This window comes from Pseudonaja textilis, chromosome 1 (genome assembly GCF_049901715.1).
Source record: "Pseudonaja textilis isolate UNSWEBS1 chromosome 1, rPseTex1.2, whole genome shotgun sequence".
Classification (NCBI taxonomy): Eukaryota; Metazoa; Chordata; class Lepidosauria; order Squamata; family Elapidae; genus Pseudonaja; species Pseudonaja textilis.
Window position 1 is genome coordinate 91,786,385 of NC_141990.1, and position 27,438 is coordinate 91,813,822.

Genomic DNA, 27,438 nt, shown 5'->3' on the forward strand with positions numbered 1-27,438 from the left:
CAAACTCTCAAAGATTAAGTCAATAGTTCTGTGTTGGTGCAGCTGCTTATATGTATTTCCTGTGACCCAGATTGGTACAAAAAGTAGGCACTGCAATAGAGTACTTTTAGCACCTTATTCCTTTTTGATTGCAACCCAGAGTGAAGTCAGAGGAAGTGGTCTCCCAATTGAAGATGTATGAGATTGTCTCTACTAGAGAAAGCGTGCTTCAGAATTACCCAGGCTTCATTTCAAATGCAAGAAGAGATACCAGAAGGCCCCTAAAAGATATTTGCCTTTAAGTTCAGCATCTCTCTATTACTGTGCAGACCATGGCCTCTAGCCTGAAGAATTTCATCCGTTCTTTGGATCCAAAATCCCTACCTCGGATTCTGCAAATCCAGTCTGGCTTTTATAATGAAGGTAAAGTTTGGCCCAGATTATCTATCTGGGCATAATAATGCAGGTTCAGCATTTATCTGAAGTTGAATATTGTAAGAAGAGCATTATGTCATTACTAGTGGGAACCGTTATATCAATAGGTGATAGTGAACATATTAAAATAGTGCATGCTATATTTAGACTCCAGCTGACTAGACTGTGGTTGTTCAACAGAATTGAGACACTTGACTAATGACAGTAGTCACAGATCCTACCTTTAAATACAGAAAAGTAAGTGTAAATTGTCACTGAACCATGAAGGGTAATCTGAACACATGTTAACTCAAGTGTCATCAAAATGGATGGCATATATGAGGCTAGAAAAAAAAAATTGAAGTGTTGGAAATAGACCAGCGGAAATGTGCTGGGTCCAGATAGTGTTTGATTTACACCGAAGTGGTAATACCAATAGTGTGAACTTTAGCTGTAACTCAGAATATTTTACACACTGTATTTTTTTGTACCGTTATTCATATTTTGTCTCTGTTTCATTTTCTACATTTTTCAGTGTTGCTTGAAAGTATATTAGATAGAAAGGAAAAGTAAATGATGGAATGAGAGACAGAGAGATGAAGATTGCTTGCTCATGATTAAATTAAAAATGTTTCAATAAAACAAAATAAAAAGAAGAGAATTTATGGAGGATGCTTTCGTGTTGCTTCCAGATGACATTTATTACTCAATCCACTAATTTTAGATCATGAGATCAACTTCTTCATAGTGTTTGCTTTAATATCTAGAGGACGTCAATTATCATTTATAACTTTCCAGTGTTTGCCTCTGATTTTTCCTTTTTCTTCTTGGGAAAAAGTATATTCAGGAAAGCCCATATGAAATAGTTATAAAATAATGTGCATTTGTAGTTTTGGAAGTCCTTACTTCTCCAAGGATTGCCTAATGAGCATATATATGCACACATAGCGCATAAGAATTAGGAACTGACATGTAGAAAAGTCATAAATAAATGATCAAAGCATTGCATGAAATTTAGCAATAAATCTGGTTTTGGCCTAATCTCCTGAAAGAACTGTGAAAGTCTGGGAATAGATTTGTGCCATTGATAGATACATAGAGGAGAAAAAAAATCCCTGGGTCTCCATTCAATATCTGGAGATGTATTCATGAAAACATCATTAACTTTTTAGCACCTGTTATTAATAGACATATTTTTGAGCTAAATGTGACTAGTTGATTCCAAAGAAACAGCAGTTCTGCTCACAATTAATTCATTTAGTCTATCCTATGTTTATTTTAACTTGGCTCTTTTTAGCCGAACTGGGTCTATGTACCCTGATTCCCAGTTGAATTGGAATAGTAAATGCTTTAGGTCAGCTCCTGTAGGGAGATACCTGAGTAGGAGGCTCTGACCCTTTTCTGAATCCTTTAAAGAAGGTATCAAGCAAGGGCCAGAACTTTAAGAATAGCATCACAGTAATATTATATGAAGGGAAAAGTTTGGGAGTCCTTACATTGACACAGTGTTAAGTATTCTATGGCGATGTTGATGAGCGTAACTGGAGAAAGTCCTTCAATTCTGGAATATCAGCTTTTCAAGCTATGCCAGGTCATCACAAGAAGAGTCCTTTACAGGTAGTCCTTGACTTACAGCCATTTGTTTAGTGACTGTTCAAAGTTACAATGGCACTCAAAAGTGACTTACGACCATTTTTCACACAAGCATCCCCATGATCACAAGATCAGAATTTGGATGCTTGGCAACTGGTTCATATTTATGATGGTTGCAGTGTCCCAGGGTCATAGGATCACCTTTTGTGACCTTCTGACAAGCAACGTACAATGGGGAAGCCTGCTTCTTCAATGTCCAACATTCCTTTCCACAGAGTGTCACAGAGAGTACCATGACCTGCACTATTCTGATCTTTGTAGGTATAGACACATCAAAGCATTTGGATATCTTTTCCAAGTTCTTAAAGTCTGCTCTACCATGGGTTAGTCTGTGGCATACTTCTTAATGGTTTGCCTGTTTACTATAAATGGCAGATTCTAAAAGGCAGAAGCTGTCCATCATTTTAATAATTTCATTGCCAGTTCAAAGGCTGGTGATTCTACTTGATGTCATTGGTTTGAAACTATGAGCACAATCCAAAGCCTTGCTGTTTTCATTTGGTTTTCTTTTAATGCATAACCATTGCTGCCCCATGATCTTGCAGAAACTATTCTGTCTGGAATTCCACAAAACCAAACTAAAATAAAGAGAAGCTTCAGAAATCATAATGCATAATTTATTTTCTCATCCTCAATAATTTTAGGAAACTCATGCTTACCCAGGTTACCCAGAAAAATTTACAATAAATATTATATGATGATATACTGAGCAAGTTCAATAGCATATGAAGGCCAGCAAGAGACCTAGGAAAAGACTGGAGATTATGATATTGGAGATCCCAATAACTTTGGGATCACTTGGCAATTGTTTTTTTATTTTAAAAATAATACCTCAGGGTAGAAAAGATAGAGAATTATTCTGTATAAAAATAATTTGCATGGTGATAGCCAACAATATGTTAGAGCAGCGCCCCAAACCTTTTGGGCACCAGTGACCGGAGAGATGTTTTTCTGTGGACCAGAGAGGATGTGGTTTTGTGTGTGCTGCCTGCATCCCACAGATGGGACATCACTTGTTTGCACAGACCAGTTTCTGGCCTGCTGCAGACCAGTACCAGTAGTTGAGAATCCCTATATTAATTTTATTTATTTATTAATTAAATGTATATGCCACTCATCACACATTGTCACACAACTCTGGGTAGCATACAATAATATTGTACAAGACTAGAATAATAAATGTAACATTACAGTTAACAGAGAAATAGTTAATGTGGGAGGGTGTACAATTGAATGGAAGTGGGATTTTCTCTTTAATCCAATAACCACCTACAGAATGGCACATCAGGCAGATTTCTCTGTTGTTCATTCTTTTGCTTTCTCTCCCTCTCTTACTGTTTTCACACATATCGAAGAACACTAAAAAAAAAGTGCAAAGGAGGATGCTTCTTTTTCTCTCTCCATAAATGAATGGAACAATATTCTCCATTCAGGTTTCTGTGAAGAAGAGAACTGTACTGCATTTCCAATAAAGCAGCTAGATGGTAGACCTGGTTAGCTAATAAATTTGGATGGATGGATGGATGGATGAATGGACAGACAGACAATTTGAATCCTTGACCTTTTGCCCCACAGTTTTGGGGGAAGATTAGTTCCATCTCCTATAGGCCTTCCTTATCTGGATTGCAAATTCAGTTGACTTGCAAGATGAAACAAAGAGATAGAAAGCTTCTAGCATTTTGTTCTACTCTAGTAGCAGTCCCAATTCGGATTGGCTGCATCTACTGGATTGGCGAGAGATGTTCCACAATTGTCTGAAAAATGGGGTTTGTGCATAGATGACATAGATTTTAATAGGCTGTAAGAATAACCTTGGGAGACAAGAAGGAGAATCACAGCCTACATAATGATCAGGCAAAAGACATCTGTGTCTCTGAAAGAACAGCAGCATAGAAAACATATCAGAAGGGACCATCCATAACTCTCTGGAAAGAAAAAACAGAGGAAGCAGAAAAGTCTTTCACACTTTCAAGATTCTGTTACTGTAATCTTATAGTCAAGGTAGCCTTAGTATTTGTGGGTTTGGTTTCCTGTCTGAACTAGTCAAGGAGATGACACAGATTGAGAAGGTATTTATTTTTAGTCATTTTTTAAAAGAATTAAGAGATTCTCTAATGTTGCAACACTCTTATATTTAAAATGCTCAATGGATGCAATTACCTCCTCTCACAAAGAAAACAAAATAAAAAAAATTAAGATGCCATTGCTTGGTGGACATCTTTGACCAATGACTAGACCAGGGGTGTCAAACTGGCAGCCTGCAGACCAGATGCGTCACATGCCAGCCACACCCAGCCCAGCTCATCGAAGGCAAAAAACATCGCGATCCATCACGTGACATCAACGTGACGCAGCAAGTTTGACACCCATGGACCAGAGCTATGAGTTTAGTTAACTCTTGAAGGTTTTTTGGGAGCTTTGCCATCCCACTTCAGCTGCACAAACCTATTTTAGGGGTGCCTGAGCAAACTGGAAGGAGTTTCAACAGTGTTTCAGGTTTACCTGAGTGGGGAACCACAAAATACACTTCTCAGGATTTATTTTAGGCTTTTACAAGGAAAGCAAGAGCGAGTTCTAAATGCTGGAGGGAAAGCAGGCTCTCTCAAACCTCTTTCCGGGCTTTGTAAAATAAATGGTATATTCTGTCAAACTGCTTCCAACTTTCATGTTACAATTGGAATACAATCTTTTCTAGCAGAACGTCCTTCTGCTCCAAAAGAGATAATTGATTTGAAAGGACTGTGTTCTATATGTGACACCAAAATCCCCCCCATCAGCTTTTATTAGAGAGAATCCTCACTTAGCAACTGCCTCAGACAGTGACCATTAGTAATTGCAATGGGGATGAAGAAGTAACTCTGCAACCAGGGCCTACATTTATAACCTTTGTAGCTTCTCTTTCTTTCACTCTCTGTGTCACATGCTTGCAGTTCATCAGTACATGTTATCCTATTCCTGACCCATTTTTTTTCTTCTCCCCTTGAAGAGCGGAGATCTTGCCTAAACAAGCTATCTCTTCCTAAGATGCTTTTCTCTGCCTTGAAACGCTTCCCTAAAATGTATTAACTGCAAGTTAACATGCTCAGCTTTGTGACCTTAATGAGTTGATTAGAATCTTCTGGCAGGCTTGGAGTTATAAGGATGCTAGGCAAACAGCTGGCCTAGCGTATTCCTTTTGATATGTATTCCCCATTGTGTGCCTGCTTAGTCTCTTGTCATCCCTTCCTCTCCCATGAATGTAAATATAAATATTTTTGCTAATTACCTCAGCCCCAGATAAACATTCTAAAGAACAAGGAAGTGATGTAAAATAGCTGTAAGATTTGTCCTTTTTCCTAGCTTCCTTACATGTCCCATTTTGAAAAACTTCCCCTCCATTTAGGCTGACCTGGGTATTCGGGAGTCATATCCTTTCTGATGCTGTAACTCAGGGGGCTCCAAACATGGCTACTTTAAAACTTATGTACTTCAGTTCCCATAATTCTTCAGGAATTCTGGGGAATTCTAAGAGTTGAAGTCCACAAGTCTTCAAGTGACCCCTTTGGTGACCCCTGCTGTAAATAAATAAGTGAAGCTGAAGTAAAATCTTAAGAAAAGTTGTGGTCATATGATTTTTCTACTTAGTGATTGCTTTGTTTAACAACTGAATCACCAGTACCACTTCTGGGCACTAAATGAGGACTAGCTGCAGTTTCCACAGCTTTTTGGGGTAATTGCAATCAGAAAGGCTAAGACTCAGGCCCCCGTAACTGGGTTGCAAAGATCTATACCAGGGGTGTCAAACTAGTGACCCGCAGGCCGGATGCATCATTTGCAGGCCATGCCCACCCCAGGTCTGTGAAGGGAAAAATGTCAACTCAGAAATATCTCTCTGGTCTTTTAGAGTTGTCAGCAGAAAGGAAGTGGGCGAAGTAGTGCAATCCTAAAATACTTTCATAGATAATTGCTAGGTGGCCAAAGCTTCTGGGACGCAAGATTATTACTGGAGAGCATGAATGATTATTCTTGTCTATGTCCCATTGGAGAATATACATCCAGGGGGTGGGGGAAGACCAGGGTCAAGGGCGAAATGAATGATGAGCCTCAGAGTCGGCTGCACCCAGGTAGCACTGGCATGTTCACTCCTAATAAATCTTTTTTCTTTTAACTCTGAGAGATGCAGCTAAAGACTCATGATTTGAATGGGGGTGGATGCCGAGCCCTGACAAAAAAGGTCATGATATGTCAAGTGACAGAAACACGATGCTGCGAGTTTGACACCCATGATCTAGACTACCACTGTAAAGTAGCCAAGAGTTTGGTTTTTCTTTGCCACCATTGCAGATTTTTGCATCCCAAGAAGCTAGTTCTGATTTTCCCACTGTTTCTCATAGCTGAAACACTTGGTACCATTTCAGGGTTTGGTTCATTCAAAGGCTGAATACCCTAGATCAATTGAGGTTTTGTTTCATCAGCCATGAGCAATTTAAAGCTATACAACAAATCTTTCAGGAGGCAACATTTGTTTCCAATTAGAAATAAACAAGAAAACATTTCTCATTTTTCTCTCCCCTGGTAATTATTTTACAATCAATATTGAAGAAATGAATAAAGTTATTCATTTAAGCATAAATATAATTTTAAAGAACAATAATTCCTTTAAAAATGTATCTGGTTTACTGAAACTTTCTCCTCTAAGGAATCAAATATATGTTTGGTATTGAATAAGCTAAGGATGTTATATGCCAATCGATTTCAAGGAAATGAACTTGTATTCCCCACCTTGTAAAGGCAATACTTTTAATATATATATAAAGTAACAATTTATAGACAATTGAATTTTCTGCTGGCTTAAGATTGTTAAACAGGGGCACGTTTTCCCTGAGAAATGTGGATATGTCAGAACCATGTAGTCAGATTTAAATCCCAAGTTCTCTAAAATATATATATAAAAAATGGAGACAGAAAAGTTCTGTGCTATTTAAGATGGAGGGAGAAGTAATGTTGAGATCAACTGAAACTCCCATTTGTAAGCAATATCAGAACTGCTTCAATTACAACCACTAATTATTTTCCAAATTAACTTCTTTTTTGGATTCTTCTTTTAAAGTGGCCTATTGTTTTTTTTTTTAATGCTTTCAAGTCAGTGTTGATGCCTGGAAACTGCCTGTACAAGTACCTGCAGTTTTTTTGGTAGCATTTTCAGATGTGGATCGCCATTGCCTCCTTTCTGGGGCTGAAAGAGAGTGAATGGCCCAAGATCACACATGCCTAAGGGAAGACTAGAACTCACATCTCCCAGTTTCTAGCTGTGCCAAAACTGATCTGTTCTATAAGCTAGGGTGACTGCTAAATATTTTTTCCATTAGCCATAAACAATTTGAAAATATTAGATGCTAGCAGCGCTGTTGATTCACAAAAATTACATACAAAGTTCTGGCAACAAATTAAACAAATAGTTTCTAGACAAACTGCGGAAGAGAAGACAGAGAAAGATTTGCTTTTTTCAGAAGCTACCATGCCCCCTTAGAAGCAGATGAATAAATGAGTAATTTTTAAAATATTAAATATAAGTGACTTAATAGGGGATAATAAACACATGCTAAAAAGAACTATAAAGAGAGAATAGTATTGTTGGAGTTGGAAGATTAGGATTATATATACTTATTTGTACTATCATTGTTAGCATTGTTTAAAAAGGACATTGACCCAGTCAATACATTGTTCACAAAATATGTATGATGTAAAAGAAAACTGTAAATAAAACATGAATTTTATATGTATGTATGTATATTGTGTGTGTGTGCATGTGTGTGTGTTTTCTTAAGTTTTCACGGGTACTTACATGTATGGTATTCAGCTTTGCTCGGGTATTTTCCCACATCATTGTAGTTGTGCTTTTAAAGTTGTAGCAACATACAGAAGCCTGATGATGGCAAATGAGATTCTGCCGAAACGTTGCTACAACTTTAAAAGCACAAATACAATGACGTGGGAAAATACTCGAACAAAGCTGAATACCATACATACATACATACATACATACATAAATACATACATACATACATATTTTCTCAAGTTTTCGCGGGTACTTACATGTATGGCATTCAGCTTTGTTCAGGTATTTTCCCACGTCATTGTAGTTTTGCTTTTAAAGTTGTAGCAACGTTTCAGCAGAATCTTATCTGCCATCATCAGGCTTCTGTATAGTGTTCATCTGTGAGTCAGACTTTTACAGTGGTTTCAGATTTTTGAAGATTTTTGAGATTTCAGATCTGAAACCAATGTAAAAGTCTGACTCACAGATGAACACTATACAGAAGCCTGATGATGGCAGATGAGATTCTGCCGAAACATTGCTACAACTTTAAAAGCAAAATTACAATGACGTGGGAAAATACCCAAACAAAGCTGAATGCCATACATACATGCATACATACATACATACATACATACATACATATATATGAATGATATTCAGCTTTGTTCAGGTATTTTCCCACATCATTATAGTTGTGCTTTTAAAGTTGTAGCCACGTTTTGGCAGAATCTCATCTGCCATCATCAGGCTTCTGTATAGTGTTTATTGAAACGTTGCTACAACTTTAAAAGCACAACTATAATGACATGGGAAAATACCCGAACAAAGGTGAATACCATACATATAAATACCCGCAAAAACTTAAGAAAACAATATATATATAAAAGAAGAAGAGGATGAAGGTGTAAGTTAGCAAGTCTTAAAATAATTACCATGTTTTTCACACTATAAGACACACCTGACCATAAGATGCATCTAGATTTAGAGGAGGAAAACAAGAAAAAAAATATTCTGAACCTGAGCCTGAGAGGACCACAGATAGGTGTCCTCACATGTGCCAGCTCTGCCTATTGACTCCTGCACTGAGAAAAAGAGATAGAACATGAGGGCAATGACAAAGACAGAAGAGGTGGGGTACAGCACTGTAAAAGGACCCCACTGCCGCAGCCCGGCTGCTATTCATCAAAGGACCAGCACCGATGCAAAGACATTTCCACCCACTTTTGGATGGGGATAATGCATCTTATGGAGCGAAAAATACAGTAATTTGATTCTCACTCAACTTGATATTTACACCCAGACTAATAGATAGTATCTGACCTGTGCATTAAAGATTAAAATATATTGTCTCACAATAATGAAACAATAGAATGTATAGAACTGTATTTTAATGCTGCTAATAAAATCAGTAAAACTTCTTTTTACATTATCTCTTAGGTTCGATGTATGAAAAGCTTGGCCATGAATGTTGCTTGTCCACAGGTGATGTGATTAAAGTTGTTGCATTAGAAATTAAAAAAATCCTTGCAAATAATCTAGGAAGTGAAGATGTAAGCATGCAGTCCACTACAGTAGAACCACCTCTAAATTTTCCAGGTACAGTACAATATTTTTCTTGTTTGATAAGAAAGCTAGTAAGCAGAGGCAAAGAACATAAAGTAGTTTTGAAGTAGGCTTTTTTTCCTCCAAGTGTCCTATCTTCTTCTCCTAAATTAACCTCTGTGATACATAACAGTCAGCCTTATCTAAAAGATGAACAATTGTGGACCAAAAAAATAAGTCAATCCTGAGTCAATATCAATAATTTATGTCATTACATTTTATAGATAGATACTTTAGAAATAGAAATGCATTTTCCACAGCATACAATTCCCTCTATAAATGAAAGCCTATCAAAAGTCAATCACAGTACCAAATTAATTTTCACTTCCTGGCTCTCTAAATTTCTTGCTAAACCTTCTTTTAAGGCAGCATACCGGCTGGACAATTCTAGGAGTTGAAATCCATAAGTCTTAAAGTTGCCAAGGTTGGAAATCCCTGCTCTAGGAGGAAAAAAGGAAAGGAAAACAAGGAAAACATTTTCTAAATATATATGTGTGTCTTCCCTCTATTCCTCCACCCCCTTATTCTAATAAAACAGTTTCAGTGGCTCTGATTAAGATGGAAATAAAAATACCTTTCCGGGATTTCATTTGCAGAACTTTTTGCTTCTTAATATTCCACAGCTGTAATTAAAACTAGATGACCCTCTCAGTAATTAAGCTATGACAATATAAAGGCAGCTGAAGGGGTGGGGAGGAATCTAATAGTATTATATGCCTGCATTTTCTATAAGGTGATGTTTAAGAAGCTTCTAAAGAGAGGGAGATGGATCAGAAACAGCAACATGGAAAGAATGGTCCTGCCCACTGTGAGCTGTCTGTGTAGCTTCAGCCCTAATCACAACTGGTCTCAGACTTCATTATAATTGGCATGCTATCTCTTCAAATTAAGAGCCAAGTTTGATAAAGCAGCTAGCCTAGAAATCAGGAGAATGTGAGTTGTAGTCTTACCTTAGGCATAAAAAAACAGTAGCAGAGTGACTTCACATCAGTCCCTCTCTTTCAACCCAACTCATTTAACTGGGTTGTTGTTGTTGTTGTTGTTGTGATAACAAAGGAGGCTGAAGGACTACATTTCATTCACTGCCTGAAGTTGCAATAAAGGTGGGATTAAAAAAAATCTTAGAAAAAAAGCAAAGGTGTAACCTTGTCTCTAAATCAAAGAATAATTGTTATACACATTCATGTTCCAAAGTCATATGGCTCAATATCCTGCAAATGAAGTAGCTTAAATACTTGGGAGATAGCATTTCAACTAGTAATTTGGCAAATGAAAATGAGCAAGTAATAGGTATCCTCACAGCATGCCCAAATGTGCACACACACATATGTACATTTTCTTTACTTTACAAAAGTATTGCCAACTTTTTCTAGTTTAATAGAAATTTCCCGAACTCATGCAGCTGTGAATATAAAAGGAATGTTGGGTAATGTTTGATGTTTGCATAATGTTTAACTTTTTCCCCCAATTTTAAAATTGCCCTTGAAGGACTTTGCAAGGTAGTGACTGATAAAAGCCCATACGTGAATGTGGAAGAAATTGTGAACAAAGTTTGGATTGGGCCAACACAGCAGGAACAACCATGCTTCTGTTGCTCTAAGGATATCCAGGTAGAAAACCTGACCATCAAACAGGGGGAGAAAATTGTATTTGTGTCTGTAGAAGATTGCAATGAGACCCTGACCGTGAATTGTGAAATAAAGAGGAATGGCCAGGTCCATGCCTTTCTTTTGCCATGTTCTGAAGAAGGAGATTTCCATGAATGTCAAGATGACCAAATATATACCCTGGAAGAGATTGCCAAGTGGAAAATCCCCAAGAGCCGCACAAGGAAAATCCTGTTCCTTGATACTGGTAATGCTGGATACTCTTCTGAGCTGCTGCCTAAGAATTTTGGAAGCTGTGGAATTCTAGAAGTTATATATGAAGTCCATGCTGTGATGAAATGTAAGTTCATAAATCAGAAACGTCAAAGTGTATCAAAGACCCCCCAAAAATAGAAACTCGATAATTTGAACAGGTTAATAAAGATGAAGAGTAAATGATTTAGCTCCAGTCTATTTGTAATTCAATCTCATGTCATGTTTTATCCCAAGATTTGAAATACCCCCCCCCTTTTTTTTTTTTGGCTATTGATATTGTGGCATGAATGTGCATAGCATGTGCTGTTTATCCCCACATTTAGGACAGTGAGGAAAATGAGATGGGTACAGTTTAAATGTTCCTATTATTCTGGAGATGTAATTTTCTGCTTGAATGAACAGAGAAACAGCCACTTTGGTAAATCTTTTTTTACCGATTTAGGGAGAGATAAACAGCAAGGCTCTTCCTCTCACTTTTTCTCTTACACTTCAGCCTCCTTTCTTCAGAAGGAATGTGTTTTCTCTCCCCTCACTTGACCTCATTTTCTCCCACCATGAGGACAGAAACCTCGGAGATGTAGGATTTCTATAATAACATGTGATCATTTGATAATTATGTGCCACCAACATGTTTCTAACTCCAAGGGACCCCATAGACTTGATCTGCCTATCTATCCCATGCTTGTTATTTTAGGTCTCCCAAACAGTGCATTCATTACCCCTGAACTAGCTTTCCCAGCATTGGAGCCTGTTCCAGGTCTTGCATATCTACTGTTGGGGTCCTCCCTCTACAAGGTTTGCCTCATGAGTATATATAGGGGCACACAGCAAATAAGGATCAGGAACTGGCCCATAGAAGAGTCATAAATAAGCGATCAAAGTGTTGCATCATACTTAGCAATAAAGTTGGCTTTGGCCTGATCAACTGAAAGAAGTGTGCATCTGGAAATAGACTTGCCTCATTGCTAGACATGTACAGGGGAAGAGAAAACTTCTTGGTCTCCACTCAATATCTGCAGGTGCAGTCATGAAAATGTCATGCTAATGTGGCTGGTTGATTCCAAAGAAGTCCAATCAACTCAACCTGTCTATCCTATGTATATTTTAACCTGGCTTGCTCTACCTGAGCTGGGACTCTGATTCCCTGATTCTTGACTGAATGGGAATAATAAGAGCTCCAGGAGAACACCTGTAAAGGATGCTTAGGTAGGAGGCTGTGATCCTTTTCTAGCCTTTTAAATAAGGAATAGAGGAAGGACTGGAACCTTAACAGTAGAATAAGAATCATTGAATGGGGAGGATGTCATACTGACACAGCTATATTTATGATGATGACAGTATATTTATGATGATGACAGTATATTTATGATGGAGACAGTTCTTCAGTTCCAGAACGTCATCCCTTCAAGGTATGCCAGGACATCACAGGAATTCTATTTTATTGATGGAAGGCAGAATTACAAAATCTGGAAAGCCTGTTAGCTTCCCCTGGGTTTATTTCAAGCTCTCTCTCATTCTTTCTTTGTCTCTGGAATGAGACAACTCACCACAGCCAACTCACCCTAGCCAACTCATCACGTCTAACTTGTCACGGGACAATAGCTGCAGGACAATTTAACAATTCAATTCAATTATTTAAAATCAAAAAAATATTTGGATTTTTGTTATTCACATTTCATTCGGTCCCTCCTTTTTCATCCTTTCTTTAATGATTTGATTCCACCACTTCTTTGTTATTAGTGTAACTCTTGTCCTTCAGCAAGTTATCCCACAGCAAGCTGTGGTGAATTGGCTGCTGCAAGCTGACAATGGCAAATTGTCGTAGGCCCCTCAGCCTCTCCCTCCCTTTCCCAGGCCTGAATTGTCTTTTACTTTGTCTTAGTGATGTCTGAATCAGTGGTGGGATTCAAAAAAATTTACTACCAGTTCTGTGGGTGTGGCTTGGTGGGCGTGGCCATGTGACTGGGTGGATGTGGCTTTATTTTATTTTATTTGCTTTTTTGCCAACCCCACCCATTCTGGGGAGTTTCCTAGCCTCAGAGGAGCCTCTGAGGAGAATTTTTGCTCCCCTAAAGCTCCTCTAAAGCTCAGGAAGAAAAAAAACAGAGCATGGGAGGGGCACACAGCACCCCTCCAAGCTCCATTTTGGGAGCTTCCTAGCCTCAGAAGAGCCTCTGGGGTGGCATTTTTGCTCCCCTTAGGCTCCTCTGGGGCTCTGGAAGGCAAAAAATGGAGGGGGGCTGAGCTCCTCCCTCCATTTTTTGCCTTCCAGGGCCTCACCAAGGGGAATCCCGGCACAGCTGATCTATGCACAGCTGATTGTCGGGAGGGAAAAAAGAAAAGAAATACCTTGAGCAAATGTCAGGTGGGTGTGTAAGCGAGCATCAGGCGGGAGAGCGACCGGGTCAGGGGCATGGCCAGCCATAACTTACTACCAGTTTGGCGACCCTCACCAAATTCTTGCTACCAGTTCTCCCAATCCGGTGTGAACCGGCTGAGTACCACCACTGGTCTGAATGGCATGGATATCTTGGATATAGCCACATTCCACTAAACAGAGAACTAAAATATCAGCAATGTAATAAAACTGAAAAGCAGCAGGTATAAAATAGAACTGCTGTAGTCTTGGGAATACTTTTTGATAGAATTAAATAAGTATACCTATGGCACTATTTGATGAATTGGTTGATTATGTGTCATCAAGTCAGTGCCAACTCTTAGCAACCACATTGATAAAGTTTTTCAAATGATAAACTGTCTCTAACTTGATTTTTCTTCTAATAGTGTGCAGTATGTTACTGATGGTTATCCTCTTCTCTTTTTTTCTACCTCTCCCAGCATTAGAGCCTTTTTCAGAAATGTTAGGTCTTTGTATAATCCTGCATATGTGCCGCATGTGAGCATTGTCATTTGTGCCTCAAATGAGGACTCTGGGTTAATTTGTTCAATGATCCATCAATTTATAGTAACATGTAGTTCATTGAAATGGTACTTGTCCCTTTGGATCCTAAGCATCTTTCACTAGATATATGCATTGGGATATGTTCTACTTACAGACATATGCTTTACTAAATACAAAGACCCAGTGAATAAACAGAGAAATTCCAACTGAAATTATCTCAATTTCTGTCTGCAGTCTTCCAAACATAGCTAATGCAGACTGAAGGTTAGTAAAGATCTTCCTAATATTAAGACCAGTTTAGCAGTTAAACCAATTACCCAGTGTTATCCATTGGATGTATGGAAGAAAGCTTAAATTTTGATTTTGGTGTTCAGTAAGGGATTGGACTTGAGAACATAAGTGGGTATTTTCAAATGAAAACAGGGCTTGGCTACGAAAACTAATGGACTGGAAAAGAAAACACTTTATTCTGTCATCTAGAACTGTTATGCCAAAGTTAACAGTAAAGTTTGATGAATACTTCTATTACACACCAATGAGCTAGTAATCTGATTTTTGGACAACTTTAGTTCAGGCTGCAGATGATGGGAGGGGAGATGGGGAGAGGTGTCATAATGGTGTAGCAGCAGTGGTGGTGGTGACATAAATGAATGCTGCTAATTAAAAACAAAAAAATAAAAAGCTTCAATGAGAGGGACACTAGTCTAGCCTTCTTTCTGACAAGCTGAGAACAACAAAGTACACTTCTGTGATAAATAACAAATTAGAATAAGTTAGGGTAGGTTAGAGTAGGTTAGGGTATGTAACTCAGGGTTCAAGTCAGAGGTGGTATTCAGCAGGTTCTGACCAGTTCTGGAGAACTGATAGTGGAAATTTTGAGCAGTTCAGTGAACCAGCAAAGACCACCTCATACTGGCCCTGCCCCCATCTATTCTCTGCCTCCCAAGTCCCATCTGATCAGCTAGGTCTTCTTTTGTTGCCCTGCACAGGAAAACGGAGCTGGAAAGCAGGTTAGTGGGGTTGGGAGGGAATGGGATTTTACAGTAACCTTCCCCCAGGAGTGGGGTGGGAATGGAGATTTTACAGTATCGTTCCCCTGCCGCGCCCACCAAGCCATGCCCACAGAACCAGTAGTAAAAATATTTGAATTCCACCACTGGTACAAGTCTATTAATTGTTTAATTGTTTAATAGACTTTCAAGTTTTATATCTTCAGAGACCTCTTCGATTTTCCCTGGTGCTTGTCCCTTTACAGGTTTTGTGTTCCTCTTTCCAATTTTTCCTCTCATGGTTGTACCTTTAGCAGTGAGTTTTGGAGGAGAGAGGGCTGTTGAAGTGATTGCTCTAAAAATATTATATCACCAGAGGTAGCTGTAGATATTACATGGAAGGCCAGAAGCAAGAGAATCATCACCACCACCATCATTATCCTTGATTATGCAGCGGCTGTGAACATGAAGCCAGAAATACATGTTGAAAGGTGCTTTCTTCCTCACAAAATAGCGAAATGTATAAGCAAAGGTTGATTTCAATTACTTGCCTACATCTAACTACTTTCTGTTAGGCTATGCATACAGAATATGTGAGATAAGCTACATGACTTGGAATTATCTGTAGGTTTTTCGGTACAATTTATTTCGGCATTATTCCCCTGCGATAGTACATCTTTGGGTAGCTTGTTTTCAGAAGATCTGTCCTCCCTGTTAAATCTAAGAAATACTGACATTCTGAACAGACAACAAACTTAATTCCAGCAAGGAATCATTCTATCAGCTGATCCAGACTTTTTGCCTGGGCCACTCATGGTTTCCTGAGTACACAAACAAATGATGTCATTTTTTTGCCAAACCCAGTCCACTGCAAGTGCATCCCATGGTTTGGTTTTCCAGCTTCCATTGAAAAGTGCTGTTTTCTCATCCAAGACACTTTAAGGCCTTTAAAATAGATGGCGTACAGCTCTTTGCCCATCCTGGTAGTGGCTTCAATTTCGATTAGCTGCTGTCCCTGGCATAGTCTCTCCCTTACAGTGGGTGGTCATTGCCCTAGGCAGCTAATTAATCCTGGATTGCTAGGCTGTTATATTCTTTGCTGATCAGTAGTTGCTGATATTCCCTGCCCCGCTCCCAATAATATTTTACTTGATTCAATAATAGCCCATTAAGTCTATTAACGATGAATCGCAGCCCTAGAAGCTCATACATCCCTCAGCTCTTTTATCTCTCAATGGTCACCTTCTTTATAGTTTCTGGACAGGTGAGGTATTTTCCCCTTGCTTTTCTATCCCTTTCATTCTACTGCTGTAGAGATTTCTTCCTCTTTCCTTTATTCTTAAAAATACCTTTATATTACAGTTTTGTTTCTATTAAAGCTAAGCCATTCTTCCTTGCTATTTCCAATGGTTCTTCCAACAGAAGGAAGTAGGAGAGAAAGAACAACTTCTTCCCTGTTGTTGTGACTACTATCACCTCAGAGCAATGATGGTACCACAAGGGGAGGGAAAGAGCAAAAAAGGAAGGATTTGCCTTTGTATCAAAGGAAATATATAGAATAGAATGACAGAGTTGGAAGGAACTTTGGAGGTCTTCTAGTCCCACCACCTGCTTAAGCAGCAAACCCTATAGTATTTCAGACAAATGGTTATCCAGTCTCTTCTTAAAAACTTCCAGTGTTGGAGCATTTACAACTTTTGGAGGCAATTTGTTCCACTGATTAATTGTTCTAACTGTCAGGAAATTTCTCCTTAGTTCTAGGTAGCTTCTCTCCTTGATTAGTTTCCACCTGTTGCTTCTTGTCCTGCCCTCAGGTGCTTTGGAGAAGAGCTTGACTCCCTCTTCTTTGTGGCAGCCCCTGAGATATTGGAACATGGTTATCATGTCACCCCTAGTCCTTCTTCTCTTTAGATTAGCCAAACTAGACATACCCAAATCCAGCAACCATTTTTTTCTATGTTTTAGCCTCCAATCCCCTAATAATCTTTGTTGCTCTTTTCTGCACTCTTTCTAGAGTCTCAATATCTTTTTTACATTTTGGCAGAGGTGGTATTCAGCAGGTTCTGACTAGTTCTGGAGAACCGGTAGCAGAAATTTTGAGTAGTTCAGAGAACCAGCAAATGCCATCTCTGACTGGAGATTTTACAGTATCCTTCTCCTGCTATACCCACCAAGCCACGCCCACAGAACCAGTAGTAAAAATATTTGAATCCCACCACTGCATTGTGGCAACCAAAACTGGATGCAGTATTTCAAGTGTGGCCTTATCATATCATTATAAAGTGGTATTAACACTTCACATGATGTTGATTCTATCCCTCTGTTAATGCAGCCTAGAACTGTGTTGGCTTTTTGGGAAGGGGTGTATGAAGGCTTCCACGTATGCAAACTTTTAGGAAAAGCCAGGGGACCAGTGAGGAGGGAACAATGTCTATGTTTTGTTTGAGCAATGAGAGGCTGAACCAGAGCATGAGTGCAACAATACTTTATTTTACAATAAAGGGCTGACCGTGCTTGCCAAGCCTGGAACTGGCTCGCAGCAATCAGCAACCGGTTGGACCCCGCAGCCTGCTTTTATAGCTGGCTGCTGGGGAGAGCCAACCAATGGGAATGGGGGAATAACGCCCACGTAAAGTGAGTGGACCTGAGTGAGAACTCCTTGAGTCCTCAGGACATAACACCCCTTCCCCCAGATGCGAACATGCATAGTCCTTGAGGTAGACGGGGGTTTGTGTTGGCGCCCGGAACGGCGCAACTCGGGAACATTGTCTGTCTGTTCGGTACCAGTCTGTGATGGTCGAGCCGGCATAGTGTCGCCAACACTCTCTCTGGACTGGGCATCCTCGGGAACCACCGGGTTGGTTACTGGGGTCGAGCTCTCGTGGGTTGGATCAGTCTGGTCAACTCTCTGGGCGCTGTTGTCCGAGTTTGGGCTGACCGGAACGACCGCTGGTGCAGACTGGTCGCTGGATACGATGTGGCTGGGCGGCGGATGAGGCGGTTCCCTTCGACTGGAGACTCTGGATTCTTGTTGGCAAGGGTGCTGAGGCGCCTTCTAAGCTGGTCTATATGTCTCCTCCAGACGCGACCATCCTCCAGCCTGACTCTATAGGATCTCGGCCCGGTGATGGCGATGACCTCGCCTGGAATCCAAAGTGGGTCCCCAGCGAAATTCCTTGCGAATATCGGCTCCTGTAACAAAAATGTCTAACCCCGAAGTAGAAGCGAGGGGAGAGTCAGGGCAGTATTGTGGGTGCAATCTGTCCAATACAGTCCTCAGGCGCCGGCCCATCAGAAGTTCCGCTGGGGACTTATTGGTGACTGCACAGGGGTTGAGTGCTGGCTCATCAGGAACCGTGCGAGTTTGTGGTGCCAGTCATCCCTGCCAAACCTAGCGAGGGCCTCTTTGGTGGTCCTGACGGCCCTTTCAGCCAACCCATTACTGGCAGGGTGAAATGGGGCTGTGAAAATGTGGCGAATGCCCAGGTTGGCAGCAAAACGGCTGAATTCTACTGATGCGAACTGTGGGCCATTATCGGAGACAATGGAGTCGGGTAGTCCATGTGTAATGAACAGGCGCGTTAACACGTTGGTGATTGCTAGTGTGGTGGTCGTGGATAGCTGTGCCACGTCTATCCATTTGGAATAAGCGTCCACGACCACTAGGAACATCTTTCCATGCACGGGCCTGCCAGATCGATATGGATTCTAGACCAAGGGCGTTGGCGCTCTCCCATCTGGTAGGGGTGGCGATGGGGGAGCAGGACGGGATTCCTGGCAAATGCTGCAGGAACTTACCCAATTGACAATGTCCTCGTCTAGACCCGGCCACCACACGTAGCTGCGTGCTAATGCCTTCATTCTCACAATGCCGGGTGTCCCTCGTGCAACGCCTCCAGGACTCGGGTACGCAGCGAGGTCGGAATGACCACTCGAGTGCCCCACAGTAGACAACCCTGCAAACTGGACAGCTCCTGCATGCGAGTCTTAAAGGGTGCGAATTTGTTATCAACGTTGCCTCCCGGCCACCCCTCCTCACCCAGTCGAGCACCTGGGCGGCGTTTGGTCTGCCTTGGTTTTAGCGGCAATGTCAAGGGCGGTGATGGGCAGGTCCAACTGGGTGATTTCAAAAATGGCGTTGACAGGAGCTGGGTCTTCAGCAGGAGCGGGTAAGGGGCAGCGACTGAGAGCGTCGGCGTGGGATAGAGTTTTGCCCGGGCGGTGAATAAGTTTGTATGAGTAGGCCGCTAGGAAAAGTGTCCACCTTGTCATTCTAGGGGAAAGGACTTGAGGTGTCTGTTTGTCGCCGGCCAGTAGGCCCAGGAGGGGCTTATGGTCGGTGACCAGTTCGAAGAAATGGCCAAAAAGGAATTCGTGAAACTTTTTCACGGCTGCAACAGCTGCTAGGGCTTCCTTGTCTATTTGGCTGTAATTTCGCTCCGTGGCCGAGAGCGTCCTGGAGAAAAAGGCGATGGGGGCCTCGGCGCCATTGGGGAGTCTGTGACTAAGGACCGCCCGATTCCAAAAGGGGATGCGTCTGCTGCCAGTACTAAAGGAAGGTTGGGGTCGGGTGGATGAGCACTGCCTCTGGCGTAAGTAGTGATTTGACGGCGTTAAACGCCTGGTCTTCTTTGTGCCCCCAGTGCCACGGTGACTTTTTGTCTAGTAATCTGTGTAGGGGTTCGGCTACTGAGGCTTTATGGGGCAAGAAGGATGCATAAAAGTTCAGCAGCCCTAAGAAAGCTTGTAGCTCCGTTTTGGAGGTTGGTGTGGGAGCTTCGTGGATTGCTCTAACCTTGGACTCCAGGGGGTGAATGCCAGAGGCGTCAATTTTATAACCCAGAAAGTCCACCTGTCTAGTGGCAATGGCGCATTTTTCTTTTTTTAACTTGAGGCCATGCTGTCTGAACCTCTCTAACACTGCTCGCACTCTCTGGAAGAGTTGGGGTCTGTCCCTGGCCGAGACCAAGATGTCGTCGAAGTAGGGTACTACACCAGGGAGGCCCTGTAAAATCCGCTCCATGAGGGATTGAAAAATACCCGAGGCAACACTTACACCAAATTGGAGACGCTTGCATCGGAAGGCACCCCTGTGAGTGACGATGGTCTGAAGTTCCACTGTTTGGTTATCAACAGGGAACTGCTGATATGCTTGAGACATGTCCAATTTAGCAAAAATACTGCCCGGCTCGAATGTGTGCAATAAGTGCTGAATGACGGGCACAGGGTAGGCGCTAACTTGTAAATATTTATTGATTGTTGTCTTGTAGTCCGAGCAAATTCTCAGGCTACCATCTTTTTAAGGGTGTGACGATGGGCGTCTCCCACTTGGCGAAATCTGTTGGCTCAATGACCCCTTGTTTTAGTAGTTTATCCAATTCAGCGTCTAGTTTTGGTCGAATAGCAAATGGAACTCTACGTGGTTTTAATCTGATTGGGACTGCCTGGGGGTCAACGGTGAACGAGATGGGGGTTCCATTATAACACCCCCAGCTCCTCGCTGAACACATCTGCGTAGTCAGCGAATAAGGAGTCAGTGTCTGAGGTTGAGACAGCATGGACTCCTGTTAACCCTAGGCCGAGGTGGGGAAACCAATCGAGCCCCAATAAGGTGGGTAGATTGCCGTTAACTACCACTAGAGGTAGGTGGCCTTTAAAAGCTCTAAAACTGACAAAGAACTTGCCTCTGCCGATCACGGGAATGGCCTTCCCCTGGTAGTCCTTCAGACCGAACTGGCATCTCTGAAGCCGGGTAGTAGATAGGCTGGGGTGGAGTCTCTTGAGGGTGTTCCACGAGATTATTGAGAGCGCTGACCCTGTGTCAACCTCCATGTGGCACGGTTTACCTTCTAGGGAAACGGAGAGAGAAATTTTACTAACAGCGTGGCAAGTATGCCTGGCAAGGCGGTGCGTGCGACAGTTTAATACTTGCCTCTGTGGTCCCGCGTGCGGGACGGGGTCTGTGTGCAGCGCTTTGGGGGCTTGACAGACTCTCGCGATGTGCCCCCTCTTATGGCAGTTGTTGCAAGTGGCTCCTTTAAACTTGCAGGTGGCCCTTTGATGCGATCCCCCACAGGCTAGGCACAATGTGATGTGCTTGGGTGGACCGGTGTATTCTTGTTTGGCCCCTACCTGCGACCGTCTGTCGTTGGCGAGGCGGTGGACGACGTTTTCATCGTTGTGGGTTTCCTCCGCTTCCACCTCTTCAGAATGGACTGGGAACGCTGCTAGCTTGGCACTTGGGCCCTGAATTTTGGTGGCTGAGTTCGTTGCTAGCTCGGCTGCTAGGGCCTCCTCGACCGCTTGCGCGAGGTTGAGGTCTTTTTTTGCTAGCAGGCGCCTCTGTAGGTTGAGATCCTTGACCCCACAAACTAATTGATCGAGGAGCATGTCCTCCAAGTATGTTCCAAACCCGCAGTGCAGGGCTGCTGTTCTGAGGGCGGCCATATATTGATTGATGGTCTCCTTACTTGATTGCTTCCTCATACGGAACGTGAACCTCCTGGCGATTTGTGAAGGCCTGGGAGCGTAGTGGTTAGTGAGGATCTCAAGCAACTCGGACCACGGAACGTTTTTCAATTCTCTCGGCGCTACGAGTGCTGCGGCGGTATCGTAAATGGTGGCTCCGCAGTAGATTAGGAAATAGGATTTTTCCGATGCTCTCCCGCATCCGCCAAGCCGACCGCATCGATGTAATGATTGAAGCGGTTCTTATACGACTCCCACTTCTCTTCGTCTGGTTTAAACGCCGGGAATACTGGGTTGGAACTCATGGTGCTGGAACGGCTGGGCTACCTGCGGAAAAAATATCTCTGGGACCACGGGCGCTCGTGAGTGATATCAGCTCTGGAGAGGTTTTTTGCTACCCTCTCTTTCTCTCTCTGGGTTACCACGTTGGCTGCTAGCCGTTGGAGGTGTCTTGATTTGCGCCAAAAGTGGGCGCTAGTGACTTCCTACAGCGCTGTGCTGTGTCTCCTACTGGCTCGAAATTCAAATGACACCCGTTTGAATTTCGCGCCAAATACTAAGCGGCTGCGGCTCGCAGCGCTTCACTTTCCCTGCAGCGGGGCTAACAAGCGGCTACAGACGCTTCTAACTTTGAATCAGACCGCTTTCTCTGGCTGCGGATCAGCGTTTGCTCTTTTTGATCGCTCGTATTGTTGGCTGACCGCTCTCTCTGGCTGCGGATCAGCGTTTCCCTTGTCGCCAGCCGATCGCTCTCTCTGGGCTGCGGATCGGTGGCTAGTGACTCAGCGGTTGCAAGGTGCTTCTGGTAGCCATCCCATCCTCGTCTCCAGTGTTTTGTTTGAGCAATGAGAGGCTGAACCAGAGCATGAGTGCAACAATACTTTATTTTACAATAAAGGGCTGACCGTGCTTGCCAAGCCTGGAACTGGCTCGCAGCAATCAGCAATCGGTTGGACCCCGCAGCCTGCTTTTATAGCTGGCTGCTGGGGAGAGCCAACCAATGGGAATGGGGGAATAACGCCCACGTAAAGTGAGTGGACCTGAGTGAGAACTCCTTGAGTCCTCAGGACATAACAGTCTAAAAGGAAAAAGCGGGCACTGGGAGATGCTCCACAGGAACCAGTCAATGAAATTTTGCCTTCCCTGCATGGACAGGAAAGGCAAGAGACAGGAAATGACCACATAGGGCTTGTGGTGGTTATAATCTAGATTTGAGTTCCAGCATGGACTCATTGCTAACTCACTACAAACAAGGCTGGGATTTCTGAAGCTGGCTTAAGAAACAGCCAGGAACTGCAAGGGAAACTAGCAACTTAGACTGCAGTGTGGAATTGCCCAAAATGAAACTTTTATTGAATGGCTACATGCTACTTCTGATGAATTTCATGAAGGTGGAGATTGCACCTTTCGTTGATCATTTGCCTCAATATTCTCACAGCTTTTCTGACAAAGCAATGTTGTAGACTGTTTTAATGTGACATTATGTAATGCAATGTGATATAGTTTATAGTGACTTTCTGTATGAAAGCACCCTGCTACTTAACCTACAACACAAGAAAAAGACATCAAAGGGAGAGGAAGTTTTCTTAAATATATCCAAATTTTTACAGAAATTAGTATGATTTTAGATTTAGATTTAGTAGTTTCAAAGTTTCTCCTAATTGAATATGAGGATCAAGCTTCAAATATTGTTTTCATATAAAATAGTTATGCTATACCTTCTAATCAGTGGTGGGATTCAATTTTTTTTACTACCGGTTCTGTGGGCATGGCTTGGTGGGCATGGTGTGGCTTAGCTGGTGTGGCAGGGGAAGGCTACTACAAAATACCATTCCCTCCCCACCCCACTAACCTGCTTTCCAGCTCAGTTCTCCTGTGCAGGACAACAAAAGAAGACCCAGCCAATCAGCTGGGACTCAGGAGGCAGAGAATAGATGGGGGTGGGACCAGTCAGAGGTGGTATTAGCTGGTTCTCCAAACTACACAAAATTTCCGTTACTGGTTCTCCAGAACTGGTCAGAACCTGCTGAATGCCACCTCTGCTTCTAATGCAGGCTTCAGTTACTTTTCTCTTTTCTAACACATCGATGAATTTTACCACAGGTTCACACATAAATTATAGTGGATATTTTTCCCTATAATAGTTTATGCTGTGTTCTGCTGAGAAGTAAGTAGCTTTCTTAGAACAAGATGTTTGTTTGGTGAGCCGTGAAGACCAGATTCCTGCATTTCTTTGAAACAATATAGAGATGTAGAGACTGTAAGACAGGGGTGTCAAACTCAGTTTCATTGAGGGCCGCATCAGGGTTGTGTTTGAACTTGGAGGGGTGGGTGGGCATGGTTGGGGTGGACATGGCCATGGTGGGCGGGACACAGGACTCATGTCGAGGGTACCTGTGGTGGCCAAGTGTTAAGGCAGGACTTCCCTGAGACCCTCCCTCACTCTAACTATAACATCCTTCCTTTTTTCCTTCCTTCCTTCTTATGTGTTGACAGTATGCAGATCTTTAGTATAAATGCAAGTGCATAATTCATTGTACAGTAAACATTAAGAAAAGATGCTGGACTAGGATCAAGGAAGCCTGGTTCCAAATCCTGCCTTAAGCACAAAGCCTGTTGGGTGATTTGGGATCAATCACTGGCTTCTCTAAGCTATATCTCAGGAAGAACCATTCTGTGATATAAAACATTCTGTGTTCCCATTTGGATGCTGAGTAGAACAGACTATACAACTTAACTAGAGTGTAAACCAGTGATGGCTAACCTTTTTGTCATCTCACACATGTCTGCACCCATAATGCAATACGCAACCCCCTGCCCCTATGAGCATGTGCGCGAGACCCCCCACGCACGCCACATCTCCTGCACATGCGTCTCCCCTATGCATGATTGGCAGAAACTCGACAATCAGCTGGCTGGTGGAGAGCGCACACACATGCTCAGTGGATCAGTTCCTGGTGATGGCTCATGTGCCAGGAGAAATGGCTCTGCATGCCACTTCTGGCACAAGTGCCATAGGTTTGCCATCATGGGTCTAAATTCTGTGTTAACTATGTTTTTTCTAGTCCTATTTTAGGGATATAGCCAGCTGGGTATCTTTGGGTCAGTCACTCAGTCCTGGAAGAAGAAGGCAAGGGAAAAACACTTTGACAATCTTTGCAAGAAAACTGCAAGAATTCCTTCAGACAGTCACCAAGAGTCTATATTGCACACAAACATATCAATTCATTAGTCTAATCCACCTAAAAACATAGCTGTGCATCCTAAAGCACCTACAATATATTGCAATTACTAGTACTACTACTTGTATTTCTATCATATTTTAAGTATTGGATAAAACACAATTAATTTCTACATTTAGATGTGTTTGGAAATAACATTTAATCTCATGGAGATTAAAAGAATCCCATTACTTAATCAATAATCAATGATATGCATAGAAAATGTTTAATGTTCAATATAACAGGCTGTTGGATAATTAGCACCATTATATCATTGAAAACTGACCAGAATTTTGTTTCTTTCTTTCTTTACCAGTTCAAAAAGAGATTGTTCATTTCAATTCTGATTTAGATGTTGAAGTTGAAGATGTCACTGACCACTACAATATTAACACTTTTCTCCAGCCATTATCAGTGAAAGATATATTAGAAAAGGCAAAGACTGGGTACCCTTTTGTTGTTGCCATAATTGAAGGCTCCATTGGAAACAAGCATTCTTATAATTTCCTGTGTCCTGGCAAAGAAATAGTAATTTACAAAAAGTATCAGGCTGGAAGAATCTTAGCATCTGAAATCAAGAATAATTCCTCTAAAAGATACTTTTTAATTCCTGAGAGCTACAAAGGGAAATTCAAAAGAAAACCACGCAAATTCCCAACTGCTTATGACCTGGAAATAGCAAGGAACATGAAGGAAAAACTTCATGTTGTAGCTACCAAAGCTTTTGACTGTCCACATGAAGAGATGTGCTCAGTTTCTATTGGAGATGAATTTTTGATTCCCGAGTACCAGAAAAGCCAAGTTGTTGAATATGGAAAGAAGTGTGTGACGGCTGCATTACCTTGTGAACAAATTATCTTGCCAAAAAACATCAGTAAGACCATCCTTCTTCCAATGTTCATGGAAGGAGGCTTCAATGAAGTGGTGCATGATAGGAATCGATATGATCTTTCAGAGCTTTGCAACAATTTCCATCTTCCATTAAATGTCACAGTTGGCCTAAGGGATCTTTCCACCCAGGAGGATATTTTGGCTGGCATTCCCTGTCTGCAGCTTGAAGAGGAAATCAATGTTTCTTACTTGTTAATCAGCAATCTCAATAATCCCAAAGAAATTTGGGAAGTTTCTGTGCACTGTTTAAATATGTCCTTCCAATTGCTGAGAGAATATCCAGAAGATATTGTGCATTTCTCAATAAAGTCAATTGTAGAAGAGATTACCGAAGACCAGTACTATATGATGAGAAAACATAAAAATCAAGCCACTATCCCTCCACCCAGACCTCCTAAAATACACATTGTAGAAGAACCCAAATAATCTTTTCCTGTTATTCCAGTTCGCCATCGTTTTGATACACCAGATGACAAGATAGAAGATACACAGAAAGATACTAGTTCTAAAACAGAGACCCAGCTTCTCATTTTATTATATGTCTATTATTATTGTTCCAAAAACCATTTAGTTCTACATTGGTGTGTTCAAGACTGTTGGTGGTTTTGATCACACCTTAATTTCTTTAGATTTTAATTCTTTGTATTTATTTTTTGCATTTATACCTGCTGCAATTAGAAGACTCTTGTTGTCATTAATGTTGTCACTTTGATTTCCCCACTGGGTTGATATGTGTTATTGTTTTTATTTATTGTGCAGCGATGTCACATTAGCCAGGAGACTACAATGCTAATATAGAACAGTAGTTTGGCTGCCTAAGACTGCTAGCCCTGTTGATTCATGCTTGCACATTTTCCAAGTGTGTCACAGGGGACAATCTAGCTCTGTACCAGGAAAAAAAACAAAAACTTTCCTGCAATATAGATACAGGCTCTCTCCCTCCAGAAAACTCCCTCACAAACAGGAATTACAACCCGGAAGGTCCAGCCTTAGCAGGATTTTAACCATCCACACAAAGCACCAGTTGTCTCCCCACCAGAGTTTTTTTAATATAACATGCTCTCGAACTGCTAGATGGGCAGAAACTGAGGCAAGTGATAGTTCACCTTGCCATGCAGTATTCGGGCTCGAACCGCTGGACCAAACTGCGGGCTGGGTCTGGCCCTGGGGTGTTTAAATCTGGCTTGTGGGGCTGGCCTGGACTGGCCCATGGTGTTTCTGACAGCCAAAATGGGGTGTGGGGGCCACATGTGCCCCCATGCTCCATTTTGGCCAGCAGGGTAGGAGGCATCTGTCACATCTCTCCCCCACCCTCGGCCAGCCCGTACAAGGCTGATCCAGCCCTCAAAATCCAGTGTGACACCCCTGCGCTGGACAAATACCATCTCCAGCATCATTAAGCCACTGAACCACTGCACCTCTTTTTATGTTGTGATTATGGGAGGATAAATGGATCATTACAACAAACTATTCAACCTGGCATAAAATATAGATTTATATTTTGAGATGTTTTCTTTTACTTATATTTTTTTCTTTCTCCATGACTAATTTTGTGATCAATGCTCATTTTTTTGCCCTGTCTTTGGTAGTAACATTTCAGTAATCTATTTCATTTTGTCCATTCACATTATTCATTGCCTGCTTTTTCATCCACTTT

General features: G+C 41.9%; 1 protein-coding gene across 1 annotated transcript; it reads left to right on the plus strand.

Moving 5' to 3' along the window:
* Positions 1-26,491, plus strand: THEMIS (thymocyte selection associated). The gene is made up of 4 exons (XM_026705391.2): positions 1-402; positions 9,284-9,442; positions 10,937-11,395; positions 25,207-26,491. The coding sequence occupies exons 1-4, from the start codon at positions 312-314 to the stop codon at positions 26,205-26,207; spliced, it is 1,710 nt and encodes a 569-aa protein (XP_026561176.2). The 5' UTR covers positions 1-311; the 3' UTR covers positions 26,208-26,491.
* The last annotated feature ends 947 nt before the right edge of the window (positions 26,492-27,438 follow it).

Bases quoted from the DNA above. Each gene is read 5' to 3' on its own strand.
- THEMIS (XM_026705391.2), top strand. From the start codon at position 312: ATGGCCTCTAGCCTGAAGAATTTCATCCGTTCTTTGGATCCAAAATCC. The intron at 9,443-10,936 runs GTACAGTACAAT...TTGCCCTTGAAG, and splicing joins ACCACCTCTAAATTTTCCAG to GACTTTGCAAGGTAGTGACT. The intron at 11,396-25,206 runs GTAAGTTCATAA...TTTCTTTACCAG, and splicing joins AGTCCATGCTGTGATGAAAT to TTCAAAAAGAGATTGTTCAT.